The sequence below is a fragment of the Semicossyphus pulcher genome, unplaced genomic scaffold (genome assembly GCF_022749685.1).
Source record: "Semicossyphus pulcher isolate SPU_LCO1_2020_fin unplaced genomic scaffold, fSemPul1.0.p SCAF_7, whole genome shotgun sequence".
Classification (NCBI taxonomy): domain Eukaryota; kingdom Metazoa; phylum Chordata; class Actinopteri; order Labriformes; family Labridae; genus Semicossyphus; species Semicossyphus pulcher.
Genome location: NW_027211748.1, coordinates 22,498,155 through 22,519,020, shown reverse-complemented (window position 1 = coordinate 22,519,020; position 20,866 = coordinate 22,498,155). Strand labels below are relative to the sequence as shown.

At 39.9% G+C, this 20,866-nt stretch overlaps 4 protein-coding genes across 6 annotated transcripts; 2 read left to right on the top strand and 2 right to left on the bottom strand.

Annotated features, from left to right (window-relative positions):
• The first annotated feature begins 827 nt into the window (after positions 1-827).
• LOC138612039 (zona pellucida sperm-binding protein 3-like) lies at positions 828-2,499 on the top strand. The gene is made up of 9 exons (XM_069685336.1): positions 828-894; positions 986-1,152; positions 1,225-1,328; positions 1,405-1,493; positions 1,577-1,757; positions 1,845-1,950; positions 2,086-2,171; positions 2,257-2,348; positions 2,435-2,499. The coding sequence occupies exons 1-9, from the start codon at positions 828-830 to the stop codon at positions 2,497-2,499; spliced, it is 957 nt and encodes a 318-aa protein (XP_069541437.1).
• A 2,609-nt stretch (positions 2,500-5,108) lies between these two features.
• On the top strand, positions 5,109-9,012 carry LOC138611074 (E3 ubiquitin-protein ligase RNF212B-like). The gene is made up of 12 exons (XM_069683981.1): positions 5,109-5,208; positions 5,319-5,371; positions 5,444-5,518; positions 5,794-5,900; positions 5,994-6,096; positions 6,187-6,215; positions 6,315-6,355; positions 6,459-6,483; positions 8,127-8,193; positions 8,666-8,723; positions 8,838-8,868; positions 8,961-9,012. Exons 1-12 carry the CDS (start codon positions 5,109-5,111, stop codon positions 9,010-9,012), a joined length of 741 nt encoding a protein of 246 aa, XP_069540082.1.
• Positions 9,013-9,501: 489 nt separating this feature from the next.
• On the bottom strand, positions 9,502-14,537 carry homeza (homeobox and leucine zipper encoding a). Of its 3 annotated transcripts, none has more exons than XM_069683923.1 (3): positions 14,095-14,537; positions 13,098-13,327; positions 9,502-12,854 (listed from the first exon to the last, which is right to left on the bottom strand). In XM_069683923.1, the coding sequence occupies exons 2-3, from the start codon at positions 13,204-13,206 to the stop codon at positions 10,828-10,830; spliced, it is 2,136 nt and encodes a 711-aa protein (XP_069540024.1). In that variant the 5' UTR covers positions 13,207-13,327; positions 14,095-14,537; the 3' UTR covers positions 9,502-10,827. The 3 variants fall into 3 exon arrangements, with proteins under 3 accessions (XP_069540024.1, XP_069540025.1, XP_069540026.1); XM_069683924.1 differs by having other exon boundaries at positions 13,236-13,327; XM_069683925.1 differs by lacking the exon at positions 13,098-13,327.
• Positions 14,538-15,653: 1,116 nt separating this feature from the next.
• dhrs1 (dehydrogenase/reductase (SDR family) member 1) lies at positions 15,654-20,098 on the bottom strand. The gene is made up of 9 exons (XM_069684911.1): positions 19,934-20,098; positions 18,991-19,139; positions 18,693-18,836; positions 18,405-18,484; positions 17,961-18,093; positions 17,700-17,843; positions 17,540-17,609; positions 16,407-16,487; positions 15,654-16,295 (listed from the first exon to the last, which is right to left on the bottom strand). The coding sequence occupies exons 2-9, from the start codon at positions 19,132-19,134 to the stop codon at positions 16,159-16,161; spliced, it is 933 nt and encodes a 310-aa protein (XP_069541012.1). The 5' UTR covers positions 19,135-19,139; positions 19,934-20,098; the 3' UTR covers positions 15,654-16,158.
• Positions 20,099-20,866: the final 768 nt, after the last annotated feature.

Below are 20,866 nucleotides of genomic sequence, written 5' to 3'. Positions count from 1 at the left end.
CTGCACTTAAATGTAACATGGGCTTTTCATTCTTTCTGGCTATGAATGTGAAAATTAATAGACACAGATGCAGCACAATAGTGTTTATATGAAACTATCAATTTACTATAAATTACAGAAGCAATTAAAAGACGCACAACAAAGTGTTAAAGAACCAGATGAGCGATGGGTAAAACATTTTGACACAAAGATAAGACAATTAAAAGTGAGCATATTTTGTCATAGTGCTATTTTGTCTACAACTCTTTGAAGTTAACTAATTTTTACCATTTGGACATTTTAGAAATCCGATTTTAAACCACCCAACCTCTATTTGGAATTGTTTTACATAAGTTTATTTTATTTATTTTATTTTGTCTAATTTTAATGATCAACTTACTTAATAATTTTAGTACATTTTAGGGCTCAGGTGTGTCAGAAAATTTATTAAAATAAAGAGTTACTTTTATTTTTATAGTTTGGTTGCTTTGCTTCCTGAACTTTAGTGTGCACATCTGTGGGATTCTTATCATACCATTATCATAATGTAAATTATATTACAAAAATGTTATTTATTTTAATGAATATGTGCAAAATGTGTCACTTCATAATGTCTTTTATGACATTTTTAAAAATATGTCCACAAAACTTGACGTCTTTTATTTGTGATCAAGCTGCAAGATATCAAACTCAAATATAAGATGCTGCCTCCCTGAGCTTGTTGTCATCAGTCTAACTGCTGCACCTGAGTTTGCAAACACACAGCAGGTGAAAGTGATTCTCCTGATTGACGTCTCCTCGTCTGAAGGATTAAAACCACTCACAGTGTCAGTAGCAAGTGTTCAGTCATGATGGCTCTCTTTTGGCACGGTGCTCTGCTGCTGAGCCTGGCAGCTGCCATGTCAGTATACGCAGGTAAAAATACAACAGCCAGGATTTTCCTAAGTTAATTTATCATCTTTACTTTAGACTGTTTGAATCATTTTCTTTGTTGTGTCCCTTACAGACATGAAACTGGACTGCAGGCCCGACTTTGTGACCCTGGTGTGGACGGAGAGCAGGCCTCAGGCGGACACGTCTCTTTTTCGTCTGGGGAACTGTTTCCCCACCAGCGTCTCGCTCAGGGAGGCCGTGTTCAGTGTGGACGTCAACGACTGTAACTTCAAAAGACTTGTGAGCATCTGAATAACTATTACAATCTATAACTGAGGAGTATTTTTCTGCGGCTTAAAGACTCTCTCGTAGGTTACTGGGGATAAGCTGATATACCTCAACGATCTGACCTACATTTCCTCTCCTGATTCCCACATCGTCCCCTTCACTCACCCGGTTGTCTGTGTGCATGAGAGGTGAGTGTTTATACTGGAGCAACATTACATGTTGACCAACTCTACAGATCCATGTGTTTGCTGCTTTATTGTGCAGGCCCAAAGACTGGTACCCTCTGATTTATGACCCGGTGTTTAACACATATGGTCAAGGAAATCTGGTGTTCCACATTGAACTCAGGAACGGTGAGTGACGACATTAGGAATGACAAACCTCCTGCAGCTTAGGACCTCTGTAACTAAAGACTTCTTTATATTTCCCGCTGCAGCTGACTTCTCAGGCCCGGCTGAGACCACCAGCTTCCCCCTGGGCTCCTTCATTCCCATCATGGCCAGCGTGGCACAGAATACCCATCAGCCCTTGCTGCTGCTCCTGGAGGAATGTGTAGCTTCAACCACACCAGAGCTGCAGCCTGAGAGCAGCATTTACCCCATCATCACCAATAAGGGGTACACTTGTGAAACAGACATTAAGCAGCTGCAAATTTTTCGGTCTAGACTGCAGAAGTAAAACAAAGATGTGTTCTTTTATCACAGATGTTTGGTGGACAGTAAGATATCCCGATCAAAATTCCAACCAAGGCAAACGTCGTCAGAGATCCAGCTTTCCCTTCAGGCCTTTAGGTTTGCTCTCGGAGAAGAGGTAAACTATTGCAAGCTGCGGATGCTGCATGTGTATTTTTATCAACTGCGGGGCTTATGTATTTATGGAAATGGAAATGCAAATGGTGGAAACAAATGTGTGCCTTGCAAGCTCACTTCTTGTCTCCACTCACAGGTGTTTATCCACTGCGAACTTGTGGCTTGGGATCCCACTCTTCTGGACAACACCAAGAAGGCCTGCCACTATGTCAAAGACTATGGGTAAAATCACTATTTAAATGAAATAACATTTTGGACTTATCGAGCATTATATACTGTTAAAGACGCCTAATCTTTATGTACTCAGGTGGGAGCTCCTGGACAACCCTGAATACAGCAACCTTTGTGACTGCTGTGACTCCAGCTGCAAGTCCAGGAGGACGAGGAGTACAGCGTCGGGTATACTTACACTGCTCCTGCTCTATTAAACTAGTCTCATTGTACAGGAGCAAAACTGCATTTAATGTTGTTCTGTCTATAAACAGGGAAGCGTGGAATAGTACAGAAAGCAGTTCTTGGGCCTCTGACCATCACTGATGTGAATTCTTGAACTACCTCAAGGTAAGGGTAGCACCTATGGGTATTTTAAAGACCAGATCTAACCCAAATGTTATTGCTGTAATGGTCTGGCCTTAACATAATGCATGGTGGGGTGCAGGTTTACTTTGTGGTCAGAGTGTGCCTCCATGAAGAGAAGCACAGCTCTCGATGCAGCGACCCGGGTTCAACTCAGACCCTCGGCCTTTTGGAACATGTCATGCCCACTCTCTTCCCTCATTTACCACTCTGTCCACGGTCTGGTCAAAGGCAAAAGGCCAAACTAATGTTCCAACAAAAACATGGTGCATGCATGGTCTTTGTTCAATGTAAGACAAGACAGTAGCTCAGGTCCCCTGTTGTCAAAATGTTCCTTAATGTTTGTTTATCCAACAATTTAAACTTTTGTTTCTCCTCCCAACAGGAATGGATCCATCTTTCCAGACTACTTTCTTCAATCTGAATTGGGTTTTTATTTTTGGTTTCTAAAGCTTCATGTCTGCCTGCCTGTCTCTCTGCATTTCAGATTGTAATGTGTCCATTAAAGATGCATCTAACACAAACTCTTACTACTCGAACCCTCAAATTACTTGTGTGTAATGTCTTTAAAGGTGTCACATTTACAGGTTCTAGTATTTTTATGTCTTGATAAAACTTTTGTCATTTGATATCCATCTTTTTCAGTTTAAATGTAGTAGTACTGAAAATCAGACCACCTCTATAAAGGCTAGGCATATGCAACATACTGAATACATAACCCTTGGATGCATGCATTCATAACAGTGGGAAGGATTTAATCTATTTTGAATCTACATTGTAGTGACCAAGCGCAAATAGTGTTGTCCCCAATTCCATCTGATAATAAAATGCTCTTCCTAAAAGTTGCATCCTAAATTAACAATGGCCGTGGGGAAAGGATGTTTACCAGGTGTATATATCTATATCAAGTTAACCTAAAATGACCAGAAAATAAAAAAATAAATGGGATGTTTGAAATCCAGTTTTTACAGTTATATATTCTGCATATTGGGTCTGTATGACATTCTGCCTTAATTTTACCTGAATACATTTAAAATCGAATATTATTAAACATGAAATGGTCTTTGTAATACTTTATTTTTTTCTCATTCTGTTTATTCATGGTATAAAGGACAATACATGTAACTCTATCAAGGTAGCCCACAATATAGAAAAATACGTTTTTAGCATGATTTTTTTTCGCTTGTTTAAAAGTAAAAATAAAACTTACTACTGTGAAATTAAATAATTTATGGAAGAAAAACATAAGTGGTTAAATTACTTTCAAGCCACACACAACACAATATTTCTAGAAAAAAAATTATCACGTTTAACCATTTAAAAGATTAGTTGGTTTTTTTTAGCCCATTTCAACACACTGTACGGGGGTCTTATACGTCACTCATCAGAACAGCAGGATTCGCGCGGGACTGCTCAGCCGAGCCAACTGAAACAACTGCCGTCAATATCAAACCTAAGCTAGCTTACTACTGGGCAGAGACACAGGTAAGTTCATGTTAACAAGATAACTAACACGAATGAGCAGAAGATATTTGACAGCAAACACGTTATGAAAGTTTTCAGTCTGTTTCTCAACCTTTGCTGTTCAGTAGTCAGCAAATTAAACAATTTGGCGCGATTTTAAGCTAGCTAGTAAACACTGATGGCCAATGGTTTAACCTGTTAGCATTGTGGAGTAGTATCTTAACTTCACCTTTAGGCTTGGCTGCTGTGCCTATCTGTACTGTTTGTGGGTGTGGGTGTGTGTGGAGTTGGCACTGTTCTAGTCCTAGTAAAATTATCTAACGTGCAAAAATGGTTCAGCTATGTTGCTACTCAGAGTGTGGATGTGAGACTAAGCTACACTATGTATTATCTGGACAAAAAAGTCAAGTTTTCAGAAGCAATATTGTACAAAAAAAAAAGTTATCTACACACAGGTTCACTATTTGGCCAAAGTATATGTACACCTTATATATTTTGAACATATTTCATAATCATAGACACTAATATACAGTTCATCCCTTTGGTGTTATATGTGGATGAGGTCAGGACTTTACAGGCAGGGACAGTCATGTTGAAACTGTTTAAAAGAGGTTTACATTTCCTTTGGTTTCAAAAGTGAAACGAGTAATCCCAATTCTCACTTAATTTATCACCTCAGTAAACATTTTGCTAATGAGTTAATAGTCTCAATCGCTACCACAGGGACCTGTCAATGTGAATCAATCCTCCCTTCCAGATATGATCTCTTTTGGCTTCTAAGAACTAAAGTGGCAACAGCCAAAATGCCAAAGTCTGGGCTCAGAACAGTATTCCATAAACGAATGGGTAACGTCATGATGGCTTTGTCCACTTTTTTTGCACAGTCTGTAAGAAAAAGTAGAGGATCTTTCTGTTGCCACAAAGTTGGAGGCACAGTATTGTCTGGGGGGCAGAGCCCAAACCATGAAAAACAACCCCATACTAAAAGTACAAGAAAGCATGTGACTGTGGTATCCAAATATTTATTGTCATAAAAGTGTTATATTTTATGTTACTTATTCCCTTTCTTTATTAACATCCATTGGTTGTTTGCAAAAAAGTTATTCCACGGGACTCAAAATGGACTGGTTCCACTGCAACCAGTGCTTCACAAGGAGAGGGTCGAAGTTTGCTGTGTCCAGCTGTGGACACATCTGCTGCGAAACATGCATCAAATCAAGTAAGACAATAATATACCACCTGCTCTGCGTGATAAGTTCATTTACTTTTCACTTTTCAACAACGATTGAAGTTTCAGGCTACTTATGCCTCTTGTGTCTTTCCCAATAGAGCAGTGCAGCGTATGTGGGGCCAGCTGCAGTTATCTGCCCATCACAGATGAGGTTGGTGAGGTTACTGCCTAATACCACCAACAGAGAATGACCTTACTGAACATGAGCAAATTTCTATTTCAGATGAAGCCACAGGAAAAGGTTTTTTTCAAGGACCCTCTGAAGCTCATCCAATCGCGGCTGGAGCACATTTCACAGGTCTGTCCCTCTGTGCAGCGCTCACCCAAAGCTCCCTCACTGCTGCCCCTTTTAATTGCTATACAAGGGTGTTAAATGTCAGAGCAGTCAGTCAATTAATGAGTCATTCAACAAGAGACTGCTTCAGTTAGAGTGATATGTTACAAGATTAAAAGCACCACTTTAAGATTGCTATAAAAGCAATTGGAGATCCCTGAGCTACAGTACAAAAGGCATTTTAGTTTTCTTTTTTTCTCTGAAAGTAAATTTGATGATGAGGTCTTTGTGCTCCCCAGATTGCCCTTTTTCAGCGGACACAGATGGAGAGGGTTACGACGTACTTCAAGCACAAGTCTGTTGAACTGGAAAGCCGTCTGAAGGAGGTCTCTGAGCAGAGTTACAGGTGACTTTAATAAATGTTGTCGTTCCACTGTGGTTGTGTAAATAAAACCCCCACAGAGTGCCACTCTGCTCTTCCCATGTCTGTTATCACAAGGCAAGTCTCCCAGCTGAAGAGAGAAAACGCTGACTTAAAAAAGCAGCTTTCGGAGCTGAAAAGAGAGAACGCTGAATTGAAAAAGCCGCTTTCTCAGAGGAGAGTAAGTCTTCCAAAAGAAATATTTAGCCACAAATTGTTCTGGTTATAATTACATATATAATTCAGCCTGAACATATTCTCTTTCCCACAGGTTTCTCCAGGACAGTTTCAAATAGACGGGTAAAAACTACTGACATTTCAGAACTTTAATGTTTGATAGCAACCTCTCCTGTATTAAAGTATTTAAACAATTGAGTTTTAACTTTTTCTCCGTCATAGTTCTCAAAGGATGTCCCTCCCTGTGGCTGTCACCTCCCCAGGTAATCTGATTTATTTAGTTGAACTGCTTTTATTGTTGTTTTTACTGTTGGTTGTCTATTTTATATTTATTTATTCAAGTTGATGACGTTTTCTTTTCACCAGTTACCCCTCGCTCACGACCTATGAGGTATGTATTACCTTCTCATGCTCTAGTGGATTTCATTCTTAATTTCTGAAATAATCCACATTAGATAAATTAAAGTAAAATGTAATCGGTGTGAATGATATGAGAAACACAACAAATGTAGATGCACATAGATGCACTTAATGGTGCAATTAAAGGAGCAATTCGCACATGGAAAAAGCCACTGTCAGTCAGTGCTGTTCTCTGTAATCGATAGAAGCAATAATATTTGAACTTGGCGCCATAGCTGTGGAGAAAGTTGTACAAACAGCTCGTGGTTTCACCCATTCTACATTTTTACAACACCCAGCATGCATTGCGCCCCTCCCTCTGAAAGGAACGGCCCAGCGAGAGATGCTGGAGTGAAACACTACCGTTTTCCAGTCAAGGACATTGATCGCTGCAGGCAATGGCTCAGAGCGGTACAGAATCCAAAATACGACGAGAATATACCGGTGGATCGTCTAAAAAATCTTCCGGTCTGCAGTTGACATTTCAAACCTGATGATTTTGAACGAGACATGACATAGGAGGCGGGCGTCCTAGATTGAGGAAGTTTAGTTTAGCGAGCTCCCTGGCCTCCACCAGATGACGCGTTTACCGTAGTCTGGGGCGGAGGTTTTTCAGGGCCTATTGGAGAAGCCGATAGCGTCCTCCAAAAGCACAGAGTGAAGTTGCATTTTTTTCCCTACCGTAATGGCATTAGCTCCCCATAATAGCATGATAGGACTGAGGTTGAAAATCGGCACACTGACCTTTTAAGTCATTTCAATCAAATCATGCTCTGTGCCAAAATGCTAACCTGATGGCAAATGGAAAAGCACATACTAAAGTCAGAGTCATGAGACACTGTCCACACAGTTATTTGCAATTGATCGGATGGGATTTGTGTGTCCTGACTTCACCAAACCTTTCTGCTGAGTTGCTGTGGTAATGATGTAGGCGTAACCACCCACATGAGCTGGTGATGTGGCTTTTTAAAAAAGAGAAATAAGAAATGGAGATCCATGATCTCACCCTCCATATACTCGCCCTGGCAAGTTGCATGTGAAGACATCCTCTATCACACCAGACAAATGCTTGACCACTACAGTTAAGGGGATCCAGTAGCTCTGTTATGCTGTGCAGGGCATATTGCTGGTAGAGTTTTGGTTTAAATGTCTTCTTAAATGGAAGGGTCACTGCAAATCAATATAAAGTTGTCCTGAGTTTTCATTATATATTTGATGAAACAATTCTGATGGGATCGGCCTCTCCAGGATAAAGGACAAAACCCACATTCATAGTTCAAGAGGGGTCACTGAATATTTTTATAAGAAGGAAATTATGTGAATCACTCTCTCTGGCCTTTGCTGCTGCCAGATTTCAGCCCTATTGAACACCTATCAGATTTTGGACTGTTCTGTTAGATAGCCCTCCACTACTGTCGTCAAAACACCTAATGATGGGATATATTTTGGAAGAATGACGCTCCATCTGTCCTGTAGAGTTCAGAGACTTGTAGATTCAATTGAAGCTTTTCTGGCAGCAAATAGCAAATAACACACTTTACTATAATACTTAATTTAGCCTTAATTTGTCATATATTTGTCTGTGTTTGTACTTAAAAAATATTTCATGCTCAAACATGTTTTATTTGGTCTTAGTCTCGTAGGCTCAGCAGAGGTGCAGGGGTGGCCCAGAGAGAGAGGTCCCAGTCTGTCCTCCCGCACAGTAAGTCTCGTAGTTACACTGATTTCATGTGATGTTTTGTAAACTTGTAAATACATCTTATGATGTCAAAACAAAAGGTAGTATTTTCCCCCCAAAATTATACACCTATTCTTAAATTATTTTTGCAAGTATTTACAGACCCTTGTCTACATTATCATTAATGTTTTACAATACAAAAGTCTTAACTCGGGGTTAACTAAAAAGCATTTACTGCAGCTTTACGGGAGGTTTCCTCTCACTGTATCTCTCAGCTCTTTTGTTATCTCCCTGACAATTTCATCCAAGAATTTCTTTTGTCAAACTAAAATTTCCAGGCAAAATTTTTAAGTTAAAATGAATTACACAAGGTCCTTATTAGTATTAAATGTTCAACTACAAACTTCAGATCAGAAATTTAGAGCAAAACATTTATTTGGTTTTACTTTTGTTTCATCAAATAAAGAAAACATTTGAACCTCTCTGTTTTTATCAGACTCCTGGATCAGCTACCTCTATTTCTAGCCACAGCTCTCTTCATGATCATTTACACCGTAAGTTTGGTTGTAGCACGACCATAAGTTCTGTGATTTAATGGACACACCATCTCTGAAAATTAAATTAATTCTTCTTAAATCAAAATCCTCTCACCTCTCTGTTTTAAAAAGGGACGCCAACATTCTACAACACGGCGACCAGGTAAGAAATGTTTAGCAGAAAGAACTAATGCAATTAAAACCCTAAAATGTTCTCATGTTCTCGCTGAGTAAGTCTGTTTCTGTTATCCTCAGAACGCAGCGTCAGACTCCTGATGTTTTCCAGTTCCAGTTTATGAGCGGATAATCAATACAGTCTCCCAGGCATTAATGAAACAGCCCCTGACAATTAAGGAGACTTTTTTTGGAATAAGAAGTCATTAGCTGAATTTGTGTTCCTTTACAACTGTCATATCTTTGTTGGAGATGATACGTTTTTGCTCTCATACTGTTGGCAGCAATGATTAGATGTCTTATTAAATTTAGAGCACAGGTTTTCTTTAAATTGTTAAAGCTGCATGGATGTTGTACTGATGTACACACGTGATTCCTCTGTGAAGGGATTCACTTTTTGCTTTATCGAATTTTTGGACTCATGGTCATCAATATTTGTACAGAATTTAAATTTATACAATAAAATATCTACAAAAGTACTTTCACAGTCAATTCCTTTTTGCTCAAATCACAGAATTTACATGACTGGAAAAACAAATTTTGTTATTCAGAATTACTACAGCACACACACACACAAAAACATGACTTACACACAATTATAAAGGCAAATCCTTTACTGGTTTCCAGTGACACAGTTGTGCAAATGAGAACAGGAAAAATACATTGAAAACACTTTCAAAGGAAGACAAGTGTTATGGACATATTCCTACAGGATGACATTGCATTAACTTTGATGCACACTGCTTCATCAAAATTAAACTGGGGTCATCTGACCTATGTGAAGACATTTCCAATTAACTAAATAGTGACAATTTAAAAGCCACATCAACCCTTGTAGGTCAACAAAGAAGTACTAGGTTTTTCTGAACGGCTAACGTTAATGTAAAATGTTTGTGCTAAAATTCATAATCTGGGTGATGGTATTTTATTCCTTTGGATACAAATGCTTTACATATGAAGTCCACGAACCCCAATCAGATATATTATCTAGTGTGTCTACATAATAAACCAAGCAACTCAAACCCTAATCTTGCTGACATGAAAGAGATGTAGCCTAAAATGACTGAATCAATGAGTGGAAATCAAAATTGAAGTTGGCAATTCTGACATCTGTATGATGATACTATCGCTGCTTGCTTAGTTTTGTTTGCCTTTACTGTTTAAAGGTCCGGTTAAATGCTAATGATAAGCAACATATTGAGATAGTGAATCAAGTATTACAGCAAAGTGTATACAAGAGAATCTGGGAATGTGTTTTTATCAATAAGCTGTCAACAGTAGTAGATTTAGCTGTATCATATAGTTTTTCAAAAGGCATGATAACAGGTTTCAGCTATAAGGGATTACAAATGACACTGTTTCTTTAGGAATTCATCTTTTGTGAAAGAATTGGATTTAATGACAGTAATGGCAGCAGGCTTTGAAACCAAGTGCAAGATGTCAATTTAAAGTGTACATGTCCAGTGTGCTTTTCATGACAAGGAATTATCGGCTGTTAAGGAATGATTACACACAGTGATCAGTCAACAGATTCATCAACATAGACATTTTTTTCTGGAGCAGTTACATAAGGTATCTGCTATAGTCAGGTACCAAAGGTACACCCAGTTTAAATTATGCTGCTACAATAGCATGCTAAAATAATCTGTAGTTGTGATATCTAAACAAAAAAAAAGGAGCTCAAAAAATATACCAGCAAACCAGTGTACAAGTTACTGTCCTATTTACGGCAACACAGGCAGAACAATTATAATTCAAGTCCAAATATATTAGGATAAGCAGGAAATGCAGCATATATAAAAACACAAACCTCTCTTAGGGCTTGTTCTGGGAAGACTGGATGTTACAAACCTGCATCATTAAAGCAATTTAAACCAAACTAGTATGTGAGGATGTGAGGAGAACTCCACCAACTATATAAATGTCCTTCTGATCTGGTTCCAGTGTGTTAATCAGTCACAACAGGTTCTTGGTCAGTCTCCGTAATATCCTGACCAGCAAACCAGTCTCGCACTTGCTGGTAGCTCATTCTTGATTTCTTGCATAGAGAGTCAAGGTCTTTTTCATGTAGTGTGCCTGCAGAAAGGTAATATGTTACCAATGGCTGGATATCAGGGGTGTCAGTACTTGTTCCATTTGGTTGAGATTTTCGTTTGCGGCCACCCCCTGCCCGAGTAGATGTCCCAGAGCTGCTTCCGTTGGTCAAACCACTACTGCTTTGCTGGGCTGCAAGTTCTGCCAAGAACTGGTCGCGGACCCCCCTCACCCAGCGCAGCTGACCATTTTTAACGGCATACCGTGTGTCCCCAAACCACTGAATAACGTCTGCACGGGGTAAACCGGTAAGCTTTACAAGCTCAGTGTAATCTTCACTCTTGGGCCACTGGCAGCGTAAGAAGTGCTGCTTCAACACATCCAACTGCTCCTTAGTTTTCCTTGGTCTCCCAGCAGGAGTGAGGGCAGGGGATGTGGATGCAGATGAAGAAGCCCCTGAGACGCGTACAGGCGTTTGAGAGGGACTGGCTTTGGCTGGGTGGGCTGACTTCTTTGATGTGCTGATGCTCTTTGAAAGAGGTTTATTGGGTGACGTAGACAGTGGTGGGCTGCCAGAGGGGGAAGAGCAGGGAGAGGACTTCAGTATTCCTGCTGGTTCCTGAGAAACATCTGGTTCCATCTTGCAGATCTTGATCAGTTGTAAGGGTTGTTCTTCACTTTGTTCTTCGTCTTTACTGTCCCCATCACCAGAAATCTCTTCCATAACAATATAAGTTTCTGAATCAAGGACTCTTTCTCCAAATGCTTCCAGGCTGTTTGATAAAAAGGTCTGAAAGAAATGTGAATTTCTAATCCCATTGCTACGGGCTCCCTCAAGGCCTTTCACCCCATTTAGTTGATCAGTCTTTTGAGTAACTAGTGGAAGAGGTTGACTCTGTTGATCATGTTTACTTCCGACTGCAGACTGATGGGAGTAGTTCTGGGCTGCAGCCAGGCTCCCTCGGCCAACCCTAAGCTGATACCGGCTGTCACTGAACCATTTACGAATGTCGTTACGGCTCAGCCCAGTTTCTTCCTGCAGGCGTCTAAGCTCTGCCTCTGCAGGCCAGTTCTCTCTCAGAAAGCTCTTTCGAAGGGCAGCCAGCTGAACTTTAGTCTTTTTGTAGCGCCCATGCCGGTGCGGTTGTGATGATGACAATGAAAGGTCAAGGGAGACATCAGCTGTTGTACTTGCTGGGGTGTCCGCTGGTGGGCGGTAGAAATAAGAATCCTGAGGAGGAGGGAGAGTTGAACTGAAACAGGGGGGAGATGGTTTGGCTGGTTTATAGGAATCTGGTGGCTCACACTTTGGTTTCTTTTTTGGAGAAGTGAAGCTGGGGAGGGTAACCTCTACTTCATCGCTTTCTGTATCATCAATAACCAATTCCTCACAACTGCTCTTGCTCTTTAATTTGGACTCCTCATTTGTTTCAGTAGAGTCATCATAAAGCTCTGGCACTGCTAGCTTTCGCCGTGTCTCCTCTATCTCCTCTGAGGACCAGCTGATACCGTATTTAATCCTCTGCACCATAAACCACACCTTAACTTTGTCCAGCGGCAAAGCACATAGCCGGGCCAAGGTGTTAATTTCACGGGATGATGGATATGGAAATAAGTTAAAGGCTTGGACCAGCTCTGAGATGTCGTCAAGTTCACGGGTTTGATCTGACTGTGTCCACACCAATTTCAGTCCCTCGGACACTAGAGGCAGGCACACAACAGAGTTGTGGTTAGTGGTGAAACTGGCCACACCACTTGCGTTGCTTTCAGCTGAGCTGGCAGAGTGGTGCAAATCCTTGGATGGGCATTTTGCTTCAAGCTTTTCTTCACATTCTGTCTTTGTTATCCCTTCAAAAGGCTCCTTCATGCCCATAAGAAGTCCATTTCTGCCATTATGCTCACTGTAGGTTGCCATCTGGGGTATCAAAAGAAGCCGTCTCACTGGAAAAGAAACACAAACATTGATTTTAGTTGACTTGTCTCAACTGTAAGACTTTGAACTTAAAAGATAAGTAGAAGGACACTTTCTTCTGAGGAGTACAGTCAAGAGTACAGATGATGATGTTTTAAGTACTTTCTGTTCTCATTCATTCTCAAAGTCAATTATCTGACAGCTGTTTCCCCTCCCCCTCCACTTTGCACTTTTAGTTCTGAACTCCCAATGAAACTAGTCGTAGCCCAAACCTCGTCCAGACTGGGCTCCCATCCCCCAACGTGTGGTGACTGACTTTTGTTTAGTGTGAGTGGGGGGGACTGGTCGCAAAGGGTGGGAGCGTGGGGAAAGGGGATCCATGAGAAATCCATCACAGTCTACTTTCTCACCCCTTCCCAGTCGGGCTTTGTTCCACTCCCAAGCTCTCAGTCCCGAAAGTTAAGTGTAGCCTCTTCACAAAGGATGATACCACAACAGAAACCTGTGGAAGGAGAAAAGTGGTCACGTTAGTCATACCCAAGTCTGAGTCCAGTCATACACACGTAAAACGGTATTAGACATCAAGTATACTCTTGGGGGGGGGGAAATGGTTTGAGAAACTAATGAACTTAAATTTAATTTGTAGCAACAGGTGTGAATCCAATTCTTTGACTCATCTCAATTGAAATGTTTTGTAGTAAGAAAGCTAAATATGATTATGATATAATTCAGATTTAGCTCTTGTCCAGTAGTTGACACTTTGTTCCTTTGAACTTATTACCAAATGAAATTAATCATGTGCTTTAACTAAAAATTAAACACCGTCTTACAAGTAACCATTACTTTTCATTTAAGAAGAAGAGCTTTTTATTTGTGATAGCAGAGGAAATGTTGCACATTTAGTCCGATTACGCCATGGCAGAAGATTTAGGTCGCTTGAGCCACGTAAGAAATGTTTAAGTGTACGAAAAACATTGGCAAACAATTATGAAATCACCGTATTAGTCATCCGTGACACATTGCAACCCACGGGTATGAGATCATGTGGTGGCGTCGCCAGTGTTTGATGTTTTACTTTAACGCACTGTGGCTGTTTATGCATTGTATCTTTGTTTTAGTATAATGAAAGCTGTAGAAGTTACTCACTGTGCCAGTGGCACTAACAGCCCAGTCTCTCCCCCTTTATGGCGTACTAACTAAAACGCTTCACATTGCACAGGCGCACTTCGCCTTCAGACACGCTTCAGTGAAACATAAAAATAAACTTACCGAAAATGCAAAAACAACCCTTTTTCCTGTGGTCCGTTAAAGCGAAAGGAAAATAAACGACATCCGGGATTCCCCCTCAGCCACTCCGCTTTTTATGGCCGAAGTTTAGAGGAAGAGCAGGGAAACAATACCGTCTGTCTGGCTGTTTGACCCTTGTCTTATTTATCCAGCACCTCGACGGATTACGGTCGGGATACAAAGATGCGAGGCGACCAAGTTTGTCGCCTTTCGTAGGAGTTCAGTCGCCGAATAAGTCCTGCCGAAGAGGGCACAAATATCTCAATCCGAGGGATTCAGGTCTGAATTTGAGTCGCCGTTACTTCGTCCCCCTCCGTCCATCCGTTGTTGCTTTTGTTCTTTAACTGAGAAGTGTTTTCCCTGTCCGGCCAGATCGAGGCGAGGCGGAGCCGAGGACCAGGAAGCCCAGAAGGCCCAACTCTCCCACAGTGACGGCGGGGTGGGTGTGCCAGTCTGGGAGAGCTGGCCATGGATTGGAGGGGGGAGGCGCCTGTATAATAAATCCGTGGCAGTAGGCTAAACGTTTTCACGTCAACCACCCACAAGTCACCCCCCGCCCCAAAATTAGGCCCACAAACATCTGATACGATTTTCATCGGGAATCACCGTCTTCTCATTGAAATATCTAATTTATCCAACTCTTAATGCATTTACTGTGAGCAATAAGCAACAAGAGTTTAATTAATTTCTAATTTAATCACACTTTCTTTGTCTCTCCAAATACCCCTGGAGGTCCTTAGACAAAATATTAAGTGCTTATAGAGCTTTTGAGTTGTAGATTCAGGGGCCACCTACCACAGACGACACAAGCAACTTGGCATCCTGTTGTTTTATAGTCACATTGTACTGCACTAAGTATATTTAAATTTAACTCCATTTGGGCAAACATAAAACTAAAGATGACAACATTTCCCAAACAACCTTTTTTTTGCTGGCTGCATAAAGACGGCTTTAAGACAGAATTTAAACCTTAAATCTGTGCTGTAGAACTTGCAGAAAATAAAACAGAACAGTTAATTGAACATACTGTATGAGTACAAATATGAAAAATAAAAACATCCAATCATTTGTGCTTAACCTCAGCATTTAAAACAAACATGACCATGGCCCTGTACTGGTTCCCAAAATATCACCGTGATTAGACCAAGATAAGTTAAGACGTACTGCTATATCCAAGGTCTAACAGTACAACAACAAATAAATAGTTTATAGCATGTAAGGGCATCTTTGTTTTGTAAACAGGATAGAAGTACACAATCAAGTGTTCCATTGTTACTGGGCGTCCTTCAGCAATATACTTTATTTATATCTGATCTAGATAGGATCCTTTTGTCACTGACAATAAGGCAGCTGTATTTCAGTGATTTGAGTGTCAGTCAAATGTAGCAATTATGATCTATTGCTTATTCTTTATAATAGAAGTATTTAGACACAATGTAGATATTTATCTCTCTGCCATGAATTCAATTTCAATGAATTATAAGCCTGGTGTTGTTATGACCTCATCATTTTGCAAAGAAGAATTAGAAGTGCAAACAGTAGTCAGTTAACATTTCTTTATTTAACCATCATTACTACTTAGTATTAGTAATAAACATAGGTACAATACGTCAAATACAATAGTAGTGTTTTGAGTACATACAGTACATTCAACAGAAATATAGCAAATGTAAAAAATTAGTGCAAAAATATGTGATGTGTGATCTTCATGCTGATTTTGTGTATCATTTCAGAGAATATATGACATGTAGTGATATTAGATTCACATTGGTACATTGTGTGGCTTCACCCACACCTGGCATTGGTGTTTATGTTGAATACAGAAAATATGGCGGAGCGTCCTTTATGTTTACTTTTTTTTTTTTACCTCAAACTTCATCAAAATGCCTTCGTTAAGAGCTAAAATAGGAAAATGTGTATATATGTAGTATATTACACTTTACTCCTTCGAAAAATATCGTCATTCTAAATTCTTACAGTTAACCTTTAGTCATCCATGTATTTTAAGTACAGATACTGCCAGTGCAGTGCTGATAAAGGAAGTGTTTAGAAGCGGCTATGTGCCAGGCTGAGCATGACGCGTGGGAGGCGTATGAATGAGGGCACAACAGCTGACAGCCAGGAGAGGTATGGGACCTGGCTCAGGACGAACTTCAGGGAAGTGTAATCAGCTACACTCCGCCCTGGAAATAAACAGATGAACAAATATTTATCTTATATTTCAATTATCTAAAAGTTCTCATCTTTTTTTTTTTTTTAATCTAATAAAACCTATAAATATAAGACAAACTTACCATCAATATCTTGTATCCCATAGCGCCTTGCCAGGTCACAAGTCATGAGTACTTTCCCAGTCAGCGACATCAGATTTTTGTCTTTCAGTCCAAAAGAGAAACAAAAGTTTGCTCAGTTTGAAAGTGAACAAGACTCTCACATCATGTGCAGATCAATGTGTGCAGTTCCTCAAATGCTCTTTAAATCCCTTTTAAGTCTGCATTTAACAATCTGACTGTAAAGTCATACAATCTCATTTACAATACACATGGCGGACATTCCCTCTGACATTAAGCTCAGGGAGGAAATCTCAAATGCTGTTATGATGTTGTACTGCTGAATTTGTTCACTGCTTCCCAATTGATCAGGAACCAAAAAGACAATGGATAGTTCATCATATTCCAAGTTAAAACATGCTTGATAACTCATTAGCAACCATAAGACAACAACTAATGTTAGCATCATCCACTTCCTAACTAACACAACTGTAAGATAGTGTTACATGATGCTATAGTAAAGGCTAATATTCCTTGCTAACAGCTTAGCTTTCCAAAAAGCTAGATAACAGAAATTGCCTTAATTCGTAGCTTACAGTTTTGTTTGCTTAGAATTTAGGCCTTTACAATTTTATCGTGTAACACTATCTAAAGGTGACTAAACACTGCTCAGACAACGCCCGACTCACCTCAACATTCTAAATTTGGCAGTTGCTGGTTTCAGTCATTAGAATGTTCCGGAAACCAACTGCCAGCTCCACACTGCCCAGACATCAGCTGACTGGACAGACTTTTGTTGCCTACTTTTTCTTATTTAAGTTTTTGCTTTATTTTACGTGGACGAAGGTAGTGCGTACTGTTGTTCCGCACGCAAGTATAGGCTAGTTGTCAAGGGAACGCACTCTCATAATGTTGCAGTTTGTTGGGAAAAGGCGCACATTGGTCAGATTTCCACGATGGTTGGCGTTTGTCTGGGCAGTGTGCAGCTACCTAACTGTAATAACATTAGCTATGAACTGGTTTAATGTTAGCTTGCTTGTTTAACTTAAATTTGGATAGATTTTAACTATCTATTGTCTTTTGAGCTTCCAACCCTGACTTTGACGTCAGAAGAAAATGGCCATTGTCTGACCATGGTCAAAACAGTAACAGCCTACCTTTAGCCAGGTTGACAATGCACTTCCCACCCAATTCTGTGCTTTCTCCATTGGAAAACAATTCTTTGAACTGAGGGAAAGAAAATCCAGAGAATAAGTTAGAAAAACAAAACAAAAGGAAAACCGGTTGGATAAGGATGGCTGTTAGAGATGAGTCTACCTTAGGTTTAATGCCCTGTGGTGCTTCTTTCTCCAGTACTAACTGAGACACCATCTCTGTCTGTACCGCTCCTGGCCACAGGCTGACAGAGGCCACTCCCCTACTCTTCAGCTCAACAGCCATGTCTGCAGCCAGCCTGTCACACTAGAAACAAACCATAAAATAGTTTTTTATCACGCTGACCCAATTACACAGTGCATGTACATTGGTTAAATGAGATGTAGGTCCTGATTAAATAAATCTTATGAGAGGAGAACTTACAGCGGCTTTACCAACACCATACGCCACATTGAAGATATAACTAAGCCCCCCAAAAGATGAAATGGTGACGATCAAACCCCGACCTTGAGGCACCATCAACCGTGATGCGTAAACAGAAAAGAAGTAGTGGCCCCTGCCAGAAAAATAAAAAAGGAAATTAGTCACATCCTTTTGGCTCCAGTTTTAAAATATCTCTAACAGAATGAAAAATAAACACGCTTGAATTTACAGTAAACATTTCACTATGTTTGACCTCACGCTTCATTGGGTTTTTTCCAAATGCATTCCTGGAAAAGTACTGATGACGCAGAAAATTCCTGCTAAATTCACAGCTAAAATATACAAAAACAAGGTGAGTAATATGTCAGGAAATCTGTCACTAGATACCAGAGGATGATTAAGCAGTCTCATGACTTGTCAGATGTGACTCAGCACAAAGCGTACCTGAGGCCTGTGTTGTTGATAGAATCCCAAATAGACGGATCCGTTTCCCAGAATTTTATCCCCATATTGTCAAAGATGTCCTGGAAGAACATGTAAAGTTAAGAGTACAGGTAATAATGTCTACTTTAGTAGAGTAGAGGAATCCAAATGTCCGTTATTGATTTGTCGTCATTGCTTGCGCCTTCCAAGGCTGTCCGAACACCCCGGTCCTCACTGGTCCACTTCTCAAATACAGTCTATAATTCAACTTAAGTTTTCCAATAGTAACAGACAGTGCAGTTAACCTACCTGTACTCCAGCATAGGCATTGTTAACCAGGATGTCTAGCCGGCCATTCTGTTCCTGTTTGATCCGTTCAAATAGTTCTTCAATGTCTTTGTCTTTTGTAGAATCACAGATTACTGGAACACAGTTTCCACCCCTCTCCTTCACCTGTGATGATATCAAACACATCAGCAGTGGACCTTAAAACCACATCCAAACTGAAACACATCTGGGACAACACTGCAAAAGTATGTAAGTCATGCACCAGGAAGAAATTCACATTTTTAGGAGCTTAGCCTGCAAATTAAAAAAAAAGCGTCACCTCTCCAGCGGTCTTTTTCAGGGTGCTCTCCTGGCGCCCTGTGATGTAGACGGTGGCTCCTGCCTCTGACAGCTGGAGAGCTATTCCCCTGCCAATACCTCTGGAGGCACCTGTTACTACACACACCCAACCTGACAAGGCCATTTTCTCTGGAGGAAAGAAACAACGCTCACATTAAGCAGTAAGCTCATATATGCCATATGAATTAAAACTACATATAAAAACGAGAGATCTGCGTGGGTTAAATATGATCAGAGGTCAACATGGTTACACAAGATGATAGAAAAATTGCAACATGGTCCCCACCCACTGTCCATAGTTCACTGGAAATCTGGCGCAGCTGTCTTTAACCTTGTGCTGCAATTATCCAAGTGACGTTTACAACTGACACTGGATGATATCAGTGATCAATGATTTATAATTTATCATATCAGTGGTCAAACTTTGACTAAAATTCATGATAGTTAAAAAATATTTACACTTGTCATAGGAGAGAAATCCAACATATTTATAGCACATTTAAACCAATCAGCCAATAAGAGTCCATTCAGTTACTCATAAAAAAAATGTCCCTCTTATGTAACGCGCTCTATTTATTATTTAATAAAAATCAACTTTATTGCCATGTGGTCATGTTTATCTCGTTCTTTTTACTTTTTAACACATGAATTTGCAACTTAAACTTTTATCTTATTCACTTTTGGCGTTTATATAATGGAATTATTCTCGTTATAACATTTTAATTTGACATATTAAGTAGATGTCATAACGAGAAAGATTCCGTCAAATCATAAAGACCTTGCTGAAAACTTGCGACTCGTTTACACGATTTGATTAAACTAAAAGTCATGCTCATAAGGAGCGAAACTCTGCTTTTAGTTTAGATTGAAAAATAAACATTTAAAACTAAAGAATGGGCTCATTGCATCAATAAACAACATACCGTTTTCTTCAGAAAGCGCTGGATCTGGTTTGTCGAGTGTCAGCAATACTTTGCCGGACTCCGACAAGGAAACGTCTCGTTAAATATGTCACTGCTACTGCGTGCAACTGTTATTATATCACACAGTGTAGTAGATCAAGCTTCAACAATGTGAACTATGTTACAGTTACATTGGCAAGAAATCTCCTATCGTAATCTCGCGATACGACGCCACACGAAGCTGAGAGTGTGGTTTCCAGGTGACGCAGGGGGTTCCCCTGCGCTTACTTCCGGTTTCGCTTGAATTAGTCCATAAACACCCCACACTCGCCCTATTTATTCAGATGATTTGGAAGCAAATATTGACAACAATATTGAGTTGTTGTTTTAGACTTAATTGAGCTTCTATTGACCTCTTGATTTTCTAGTATCACTTAAAATGAAATTAACCCTGCTGCTTTTCACTTATCCGTCATAGTGGTAGTTGCTTGTTTAGTAAAATTCAGATTTAAACACAGTTGTAGAGTGTTCTGATTTTATAAAAAACTGTTTACAAAACGGCATAGCCTTAGATATAAAATATTATGCATCTGTGGATACACCAGAGTCAGTGAACTATCTTGCTTTGTAGTGTAGAAAGTGGTCTGTGGTTTCAGACACGCGATGGCGCCGTAGTCCCTCGAAAATAGCATTAATGGAGCTGAAGTTGAATGATTGTGATCGATAACTAAACGTTATAGTCGTGTATATTTAAGGGCCTATATTTTTTCATGGTAGCCTTCTATAAACACTAGTGGCAGTTGAAAATGATAGTGTTGGTTTTGGCCTATTATCTGGGCTCTGCACTGCATATTTATGTTAAGGCGCTGTAATAAAAAAATAATATTTGCAATTCGTAGATAACACATTGGCAAATCATTGTGTGCTACACATGCAGTATTTTATTGTTGACTT

What these genes read in the sequence shown, in the direction of transcription:
- LOC138612039 (XM_069685336.1), top strand. Translation starts at nt 828, where the DNA reads ATGATGGCTCTCTTTTGGCACGGTGCTCTGCTGCTGAGCCTGGCAGCT. An exon ending in CCACATTGAACTCAGGAACG is followed by an intron (nt 1,494 to 1,576) that starts GTGAGTGACGAC and finishes TTCCCGCTGCAG; the next exon opens with CTGACTTCTCAGGCCCGGCT. An exon ending in CACTATGTCAAAGACTATGG is followed by an intron (nt 2,172 to 2,256) that starts GTAAAATCACTA and finishes TTATGTACTCAG; the next exon opens with GTGGGAGCTCCTGGACAACC.
- LOC138611074 (XM_069683981.1), top strand. Translation starts at nt 5,109, where the DNA reads ATGGACTGGTTCCACTGCAACCAGTGCTTCACAAGGAGAGGGTCGAAG. An exon ending in CCAGTCTGTCCTCCCGCACA is followed by an intron (nt 8,194 to 8,665) that starts GTAAGTCTCGTA and finishes TGTTTTTATCAG; the next exon opens with ACTCCTGGATCAGCTACCTC. An exon ending in TTCTACAACACGGCGACCAG is followed by an intron (nt 8,869 to 8,960) that starts GTAAGAAATGTT and finishes TGTTATCCTCAG; the next exon opens with AACGCAGCGTCAGACTCCTG.
- homeza (XM_069683923.1), bottom strand. Translation starts at nt 13,206, where the DNA reads ATGGATCCCCTTTCCCCACGCTCCCACCCTTTGCGACCAGTCCCCCCC. An exon ending in GGGAGCCCAGTCTGGACGAG is followed by an intron (nt 12,855 to 13,097) that starts GTTTGGGCTACG and finishes TTTCTTTTCCAG; the next exon opens with TGAGACGGCTTCTTTTGATA.
- dhrs1 (XM_069684911.1), bottom strand. Translation starts at nt 19,134, where the DNA reads ATGGCCTTGTCAGGTTGGGTGTGTGTAGTAACAGGTGCCTCCAGAGGT. An exon ending in ATGCCTATGCTGGAGTACAG is followed by an intron (nt 18,485 to 18,692) that starts GTAGGTTAACTG and finishes ATGTTCTTCCAG; the next exon opens with GACATCTTTGACAATATGGG. An exon ending in ATCAACAACACAGGCCTCAG is followed by an intron (nt 18,094 to 18,404) that starts GTACGCTTTGTG and finishes TTTTTCTGGCAG; the next exon opens with GGGCCACTACTTCTTTTCTG.